The sequence below is a fragment of the Labrus bergylta genome, chromosome 8, assembly GCF_963930695.1.
Source record: "Labrus bergylta chromosome 8, fLabBer1.1, whole genome shotgun sequence".
Classification (NCBI taxonomy): Eukaryota; Metazoa; Chordata; class Actinopteri; order Labriformes; family Labridae; genus Labrus; species Labrus bergylta.
The window spans coordinates 11,393,555-11,402,613 of NC_089202.1; the positions used below are offsets into that span (position 1 = coordinate 11,393,555).

The window sequence follows — 9,059 nt, forward strand, 5'->3', positions numbered from 1 at the left end:
TAGTTTATTCTCTGTCTAAAAAGAAGTCAACACCTTGTGAGCTACTTCGGCTCTGTGTTGGTATGACCTCACTTGTAGGCTACTAGATGGTTGATGGTTGTAATGTGACAGCTAATCCCTTTAATTCAATCGTGAGCCTATGCGCACTAACTCCATGTCTGGCGGGGTCTTTACAATTATTACTGAGTATTTGTTAGTTCGCTGGTGTTCCTAACACTCATGTTCTTTCATTTTATCGCCAGCTATCATGCAGTTTTTTTTATTCCCTCCCACATTGGGCGGTTTGTGGTATCTCCGGTAGAATAAAGCTGCACATTTTAATGGGACATTTTTAGTCATAGTTTTCATGAAATTGGCACACCCTCTTCTCGTGTAACCGCTGTAGAAGTCACGAATGTGAGTTAAGTTTCTTACTAACAGGTACACAGGGAGATGTGTCTGTGTTTTAGTCAACAAAGGCCGCCCTAAAACCGAGGTGAATTGAGTTCAGTGCTTGCCTGTGGAAACAGCGAGGTCCTATCCTGTGTTCGTCGCTAGATGGCGAGAGAAGTCCAGTTTGTGGAGGGATTAACGGGGTCTTGTATCGTGCTGCAGTTTGGATTATTGTGCAATAGCCTACAACATTTAGTACAAACCATGAGATGGCATTCAAAGGAAAAGCAGTCGACTCAAAGGTAGGAGTTGATGTGTTATTATGTAGCCTGATCAGTTCCTCTTAGTGGCTGTCAGTCCGTAAATCTGGGTCGACTGTTGAAAAACCATGCCTGATACCAGAATGAAGATAATGCACAACAGATAAAACAGTCGGTGAGATTGTGCAGAAGACGAGAGTCGCTGTATGTATGCGTTACCACAGCTCTCATCCCTCCCATGGCAAGCTGATAGCCTAAGATATGAGAGACTGCAGACGCAGTTCGTGTCTGTGATGTTGCGTTAAGGTGGTACATATGCACTGTTGTCCACCGTATGAATTAGTTACTGTGTTGTGAAATACTCTTTTCCGACAGGCCGTGCTCTTCAATCTGCTGCTGTGTCTGCTCATATTTTACTCCCTTTTCTACATTATCGGGAGTGTGTGCTTCGGTGCCTTCAGGTGAGGACATCTCACACGCATGCGCACAGCCACACACGCGCTCATAACCAGCAGTTCAAAGCATCGTCTCTCCTGACATTTCTGGTTGACGATCAGGTGGCTCCTAAACAATATGAACATACAGATTTTTTTTTTATTGGAATTGACATATTACTATATTGCAAGTGAAAAAGATAAATAACTGCGAAAGTATCTGTCAGAATAAAGATGTATCGATATTCAAACTTTTGAAAACATGGTACTAATAATGACTATACCTTTCCATACATTCTTATTGTATACACACATACATACATATAGTTCATAGACAAATTTATACTACTGTCCATATTGTATATACATGACCTATTTTGTAATCATAAACTATCCCAAGCTTTTATTTCTAAACATATGCACGATATTTTTTCCTATGTGCAACTGCTGTATGTATTCTTTTGTTCATCCTTGATATTCTACCCCTCTCTTTATTCATTATTTATTACAAAGTGAACATATGCACAGTAACATACTCTGTACTAATTGTTTTTATTACTGTTTAGATACTAAAATGCCTTTCTTTGTCGCTCCAATATTCCTTGGTCCTATTTCTTGCACTCTGTCAAAATGCACTTTTTTTGTGTTTAGTAATTGTGTCTTCATGTGATGAGTTTCTTCTCTAAAATTTTTCTCCAATCAAAACCTCAATCAGGTTGCATCACTTTGATGGGCTGATTCCATTCGACTTTAAGACTGAGCCTGCTGAGTCAAACTCCAAATACTTGGGTGAGCACACTAAATGAAGCCAATGTTGTTATCTATGGGTAGGAACTTTTGTCACTTTGTTATGTTGGTTCTTTTCAGTGAACCTCCTCTCCTTGGAGCTCACCTACTTCTGCAGCGGTCTTTTGTTTGCTGCAGTGGTGAAGAGGCGTGTCTGGGACTACGCACTCACTGTCACCCTTCTCCATGTAATGATCACCAGCCTAGGTGAGTGGAAAAATCTAACTATACATCTACACAAGTACTTACACGTTTTACAATATTTTGTGAAATCAAATATTTTATTTCTCTGTTGCAGTGATGTTAGAGTTCCCTATGGTTTGGCAATGGTGGCTGGCTTTAGGTAAATTAATGTTTCTCTCTTCTAGATCCTTGCTTGTGTTATACTTCTGCTCAGATGTAAGGTGCTTTGGACAAAAGTGTCTGCTAAATAAATTGTAGAATTGTTAATCCGCTCCTGCAACTTTTAGGTTATAAGTCTCAACGATATTGCTCCAACTTTAATTATTTTTATTTGGTTATTGTTCAATAGGGAGCGGCTTGTTTCTGATGATCTGCAATGGTCAGTTGATTGCTTACTTCACATGCCAAAGTGACCAGAGCTATGCATCCTTCAGCATCTACTGACAGACAGAAAGCTGCTTGTTTTAAGTAAGGAGGACAAAAAAGAAAAGAAAGAAGAAGCTTGTCACCATCAAACCTGAAGTCAGAGCTGGGTCCAATTTGTGTTAGAGTGTTGCCAACAGATTGGCATCCTATTTTATGTAAATGCCAGAAGATCGATAATGCACAATGCAGGTTTTTAAGGCACCCTGTGAAGTATCTGCAGTACCACTGTAAGCTGTGAATGTGAAAGCAAAATGGGACAGTTGCAATTCAAGTCTGTAAATATATATAAAATGTGATGTAAAATGTAAAGTTCTAACAATGTAACGGTCCAGATGGAATATTAATTGTTGTGTCCTTTCAGTAAATAGAGGTAGGTAGGACTTGTGAAACAGTAACCAGCCTATTTCAAATGATGGACTAATGCTAAAACAGCAATTACTTAGATACACTTCTATTGAGTGTGTAAGCAGAAACATACAGACCGTTGCAGTGTTGGTTTAAGAAAATGTTGCACAAGTTTTTTAAAAAAGGCTTTGATTTAATATTTTATGAAAAATAAATAATTTAACAAACATGCTCCCAGAGGATTTGTGGTTATGAAACTGGCTCGAATGACACGTACTCCACAGGGTTCATGAAGGAGAATCCTGGGAAGGCCTCGCTGGTCCCGCCTGCCTTGCACCTCTCATTCACAGAGCCAGGGACAGGCAGTAACGTGAACTCGGGATCTATGTAGCTGACATCACATGGACCGGTCTGGACAAGAGAGAGTGCAATTACAAAAAATACACACTCAGGTCTATGGTGCAGTAAAAAAAATCGGAATTATTCGTACCACATTTGGGATGAACGGGGGCCTTATTTTCTTGGCCAGGAGGTCATCCCAGTTGATTGATGCAAAGAAGGAATGATCCTGCAGCTCCAACTAGACACACATTGGAATCAGTTTTCAATGGAAGTCAGATGTTTGTATGCATCATAACCTTTTTGTTGTAACTGCACTTACAAGGTCATCGCTCCCCCCTAAGCGGTTTTTGACATCTTTTTGCAGCAATCCTTCCAAAAGTGAGCGGGCAGCATCAGAGACCCCAATACGCAGCTGAAGCGGTGCGTGAAGTATGTTCTCAAACATCTCTGCCGTATTCCGGCTGTAAAACGGAGGCTGGGAGAGGCAGAAAAAAAAGAGAAGATGAAGTAACATGGCAGTGTTAATATGATGATCAAAATGAGATTCCTACCCCTGAACTTACCATTCCATAGAGCATCTCAAACAGCACAGTGCCTAGGCCCCACCAGTCCACTGCTGGACTGTACGGTTGTCCTTGTAGCACCTCTGGAGCAAGGTACTCCGGAGTCCCACAGAACGTGTGCATAATCCCACCTGTAGCCACCCCTTCTTTACAAAGGCCAAAGTCCGTCAGCATCACATGACCCCCACTGTCGAGCAGAATGTTCTCCGGCTTCAGGTCTCTGTCAAGAGTAAGAAATGGGATAAAAGTGTTGGATTGCTCTACAAGGCATTGCAAAAGCTTGTGTTATCTTAATCCTGGTATTTCTGTTCCAGTTTTGTGTACTTTAACCTTGGTAGCCTTTCCTTTTGATTTTTTTATGTGGCATCTGAGAACATGGTGGTTTTTAGGGATGCGATTATTTATGCAGAGCTCTCACTAAAGTGAACATTTCATTGGGGATTCACTGCATGCGTCAATAATGGAACAAGTGATGAGAGAAAAAAAACATTTTGGAGGATTACTTCACAATGGCTTGTATATTTGTGTCTGTGTCTTTGTTTTTGTTGTACCTATAAACGATGTCAAGAGAGTGGAGGTAGCCTAGCGCCATGAGCATCTCTGCAGCGTAGAAGGCAGCTCTGGGTTCAGGAAAGGACCCTTCTCTTTGAAGATGGTAGAAGAGCTGAGGATGAAAAGCTGAGGTCACATCAACTTGTTTCACAAAGACAACAAATTCAACACAGAGACACTGCTTCCAATTTTTTTTGCTTGCTGACTGGTGATCACTAAATGACTCTAAAACTAAGTTGTAGGCATACGAAATCTGTCACAAAATTGGTCGTTAATATGCTAGAGATGTCTACATTTAATTTAATTTCTCACTTTGTTTCCATCCATAAAGAGTAATGTTAGGCCAAAGAAAAAATATATAACTTTTTTTACCCATACCTCGCCTCCATTAACGTAATCCAGGACAAAGTAGAGCATGTTTGAGGTCTGGAAAGAAAAGTGGAGCCCCACCAGGAATGGATGTTGTAGTCCCTTCATCAGTACACTCCTCTCAACCATCACGTGCCTCTGCTAAAGAGACACAACAGATTCAGACAGACTGACAGATAAAGACAGGAAGACAGCGAGACAGATGAATAGATAGAAAGATACCTCTTTTCTCTTGACAATCATCTGTTTCTGCAGCACTTTCACAGCATAGTATCCTCCATGCTTTCTGTCTTTTGCCAGTAGCACCTGTAACATTTGTGTGAAGGAGCTGAGTCATACACTGTCCCAAATAACACACTTACATGCACAAGTACAATCATTTATAATAACAAAAACATCTACCTTTCCAAAGCTTCCTTTGCCGATAACTTTGAGGTAGTCAAAATCAGATGGTTTCATCCTGTTCAACACATGACATATAAGATAAGATGAACATTTATCCCACAACGGGCACATTTCCAGAGTTTACAGCTGCAAAGAGCAAAATAGTAAAAAAAAAAAAAAAAGCACACGGTGCATAAATAATCAAAGAGTTAGATAGCAGTAACAGAGCTGCAGTTGTTGTTACATATGTATTTTGTCTTCTCACGGAAATAAAAAACCTACCATGCACATAGTGATTTGTGTTGTAATGAAAAGTCAGACATGACGCTGCTCAACAGTATTTTACACTCTACAAAACTTATTTGTCAGTAATTATTTATTTAATTCATTGCTATTTGTTTAATAAAAGCTCAAAAAGGCCCACAGCAGATGATCTGGGACCCCCATAGAATAATATATAAGAAGAAAAAACAGCTGAACTGCAAAAAATACTATTTTCTTTTGAATAAATTGCTCTAAGGTTTGCGTTTAAGGAAATAGAATTACTTAATTAATATTAATTGTAGTAAAGGCAATTCAAGAAAACAGTAGCATTTGCAGAAGTAGGAAAGAGTTGGTCCTTAATGTGAAGTAACTGCAAAATCGTTTGTTTTTCTTCTGTCAAGAAATACTTTGTGGTGTTTGAGGAAAACAACTTACTGTGAGGTTTCTGTGTTCACTTGGCGCTGAGGAGAGAAAAGACACAGAGGCAGCAAGGTCAGGAGGTCATATTTAGTTTCATCTCCTGTCAACACTCAGCAACAGCCTTTTAAAAAACGTCCTCCACTAAATGACTCACCTCTGTGTCTTTCTCCTCCCTCTCTCTCCTCCATCTCCTCTGTCTTTGAATGATTTTCTGAGGGTCCAGGCTTAAAACAGGAGGTCAAAAACAGTTTGTCAGTTTTCATCAGATTCAGTCAAATGTAAAACACTGAAATCCTACATTTTTGCTTACTTACTGTTTGCATAGTTGTTGACTGGAAGCAAGTTTGTGTAGGAACTGACTGAAGCCAACTTTCTTCCCCTTGAGCAGAGCTGTAAGACGGTCAGGGGGGTTAACTAGACCCTTACATAAGAGTTCAACAGCTGTATTTAGCATTAGACACCAGATAGGTGAAGTGGTGACTTCAACAAAACAAACCAAGAGTTAAGAATATTTTGTAATATAGTGTTGATGAATGTTTTATCATTCCAAGCTTTGATAAGGTTCTCCAATACACCATCGTCTAATAGTATTGGGTTCAGTTTTTTTTCTCATAGAAACTCAGTTTGTCTCGTTGAAGGATTTTTTTGTAAGCAAGCTTTAAAGGCTACTTTCTACAACGTTGCTATGGTTACTCTGATTCATAAGCATAACACCTAACGTTAAACGTAATAGAGTAAAAAAAAAAAAAAAAAAAAGTAAGAAAACCTGCACTTACCTGAGAAAAAAGACAGAAGCCCCCTCATTTTGGCATAGGTCAGCGGCCGATCTTGGGTCACGGTCATCTGGATTAATTTTAAATGACTAACTTTGAAACTCTCTGAAGCCTGTTAAAAGGTGACAGTCTGCATCGCATATCAAAAAGTTTCAGCGCGTTGGAGCCATAAGTTGGAGCCTATGGTTGGTGCTCAGTTCAAGGACCGCTGTAGTTATCATGGGTTAGGCTGCGTTCAAGTGCCCTCGGAGATTTCAAAGATACAATGTGTGCGGAAAACTAAGTGAAGTAAGTTCGTTAACAGAAGTCATTTTTCAACCACAAAATGAAGGTTTTTTATAATGTTATACCTAAAATTGCAGACTTCGTATATACACCATTAATTGTAACAAGTGTTTGAAAGTGAAATGCATTGTTATAGGCCAATAAGTTCCAAGTCTTTTCGACATTTGACAAAAGAGAATCATGAGGTTTCTTGTCACATTTTAGATGTTTATGAGTAATTAGCAGTGCTTACATAAATCTTCACCTCCAAACTTTTTTTGTAGTTTCAATTTAATAATAAAGCTTAAGGTCCAAGAAGTTAAGATAAATGACTTTATGATTGACTGTTTAACATACAACCAAACAGTTTTTTGGTATTTTTGTTCATGTGCACTGTCCCCATTTATACAAGTAAATACATAAATAACATAGGCCACTCAAATTCAAGTGTAAGTGTAGGCTACTATGCTAGGGCCAATGTTATTTCAACACATCATTATGTGTTGTCATAAAAATAATCTGTTAAAATGTACTGAGGGCTAAAATCTTTTCCTTTTTTTTAGGACAATTGGTCTGAATTTTTTTAAATAAAGTTAACTAATAAGTAAAGAGTGTAATGCAGGACAAGTGGGGTTCCTCAGGTCTTAAGTCTGTTGGCCCTTGAAGGTAGCACAGAGTTCATGTCCCCCTAAGAAAATTGGAACAGTATACTCATGAGCTCACTGACCTTTAGTGATACTATCTGTGATGTAATCAATCAAGGTTCATATCTAAAGAACTTTACATACGATTGTTTATTTATTTGGGTCACGCACACAACTCAAATTGTTTTGGATGACCAAAGACCGGCAGCACACAGCTTCTTTTTGAGCCTAAGGATAGTTAATAGGTCACCTTACATGTGTACATTTCATCATGATAGCATTCCAACACATGACAAAATAGTTTCTGCATGTCTCATGTGGCTTCTGCACATATGAGTAATATCAGGTCACAACCACAGACCCACTTTTATGATGGTGATATATGATCAAACTGTAGTGGCTTGTTGTCTTTAACTCTGCAGTTTATATGCGCCAGAATATCACAGACATTATCAAGATCAAATTATCCTGTTGGGGATTTGAATATATGCACATATTCATAACAACATATGATCACATAATACATTGATGAGAAAGACAAAGTATCTTTAGGCTGGCGCAGTTAGCAGAAAACAAATTCTTGAGAAAAGGACCGAGGGGTACAAAATGACCTTGCTTTGAACGGGTAGTGTTGCTGTGAACGGGGAATGAGTGATAGAAAAGTGCCTTGGTATCACAGTCAGTATTACGAGGGTGTAAATGAGATGAATTGGACATACTGTGCAGTTTGTCCCTGTGTCTCTGTGTCTAAATTTGGAGCAGCAGAGGGTCCAGGGCAGAGTTGGTACAAGGTGTCTTGGTTACTGTTGCAGAAAGCCGATCCTCGGACAGCAACAGGGGGAGGTTCCTGTCTGTTACAGTGGAGGCATGATACCCCCCACCCCCACTACCACCACCACCCTCCTCATCTTCCCCTGTCACCCCAAAGTGAACTAGTCTCTGCTCTGACCGATCAGTCTGACATCTCATGTCCCATCACTCTGACACCACAGAGGAACTGGCCATGTCTGGTTTTGCTTCTGCTGGCATGCAACAGATGGGGCACTGAACACTACACAACATAGCTAAACAGTGTAACAGCATTCCTACGGGTACTGAGGCCCACCATTATACTGTCAAACCCCACCAGTCAGGACAGATTATATGCTGTGATTGTATGAATGACTACACCTAACAGGAGAAAAAAAGCTTCATTATCAGCACTATTGCCTTCTTCTCTTTCTTTATTAGTCCTCTTATCTAAGTCATCTCATTTCACCCACTTACAATTAATATACTTCAAACTCAGAGATGTGTTTTAGCTGGAGTCCACTTTTCTGCAGTCCAGTATCTGGGAGTCATAGATGCATAAAGATTTTTTGTTCACCTAGGAAAAGATGTGCCAAAGCAGTTTAATTTCAGACCCACTTCAGCAAGATTTTAGGCACCAGCTACACTACACAATACAAAGGCCCTGTCAGGTTTCTCTGTTTTTGGTAGCTAATAGCATATGGCCTAGCTGATAGAAATATAGATAGATGGACATAACCTACAAATCAACATTATCTAGATTTTAAAAAATCCTAAATCAAACCAATATTATAAAGAAGAAAAAACGTCGGCCATTGTGCGGCCATTCTGCACAATGCCATTTACTTTTGGTTCATTAAATATTTCTGGTGCTATTTCTTTTTCACTT

The 9,059-nt window shown here is 39.4% G+C and overlaps 2 protein-coding genes across 2 annotated transcripts; one reads left to right on the plus strand and one right to left on the minus strand.

Moving 5' to 3' along the window:
• Nucleotides 1–481: 481 nt before the first annotated feature.
• LOC109990032 (putative transmembrane protein 244) lies at nucleotides 482–3,037 on the plus strand. Its single transcript, XM_020641984.3, has 6 exons — nucleotides 482–674; nucleotides 1,008–1,093; nucleotides 1,782–1,855; nucleotides 1,934–2,059; nucleotides 2,151–2,195; nucleotides 2,385–3,037. Exons 1-6 carry the CDS (start codon nucleotides 642–644, stop codon nucleotides 2,477–2,479), a joined length of 459 nt encoding a protein of 152 aa, XP_020497640.1. The 5' UTR covers nucleotides 482–641; the 3' UTR covers nucleotides 2,480–3,037.
• On the minus strand, nucleotides 3,028–6,675 carry sgk2b (serum/glucocorticoid regulated kinase 2b). Its single transcript, XM_065957809.1, has 12 exons — nucleotides 6,477–6,675; nucleotides 6,015–6,090; nucleotides 5,855–5,924; nucleotides 5,716–5,741; nucleotides 5,035–5,092; nucleotides 4,855–4,938; nucleotides 4,642–4,773; nucleotides 4,263–4,375; nucleotides 3,712–3,931; nucleotides 3,468–3,623; nucleotides 3,297–3,386; nucleotides 3,028–3,217 (listed from the first exon to the last, which is right to left on the minus strand). Exons 1-12 carry the CDS (start codon nucleotides 6,541–6,543, stop codon nucleotides 3,056–3,058), a joined length of 1,254 nt encoding a protein of 417 aa, XP_065813881.1. The 5' UTR covers nucleotides 6,544–6,675; the 3' UTR covers nucleotides 3,028–3,055.
• Nucleotides 6,676–9,059: the final 2,384 nt, after the last annotated feature.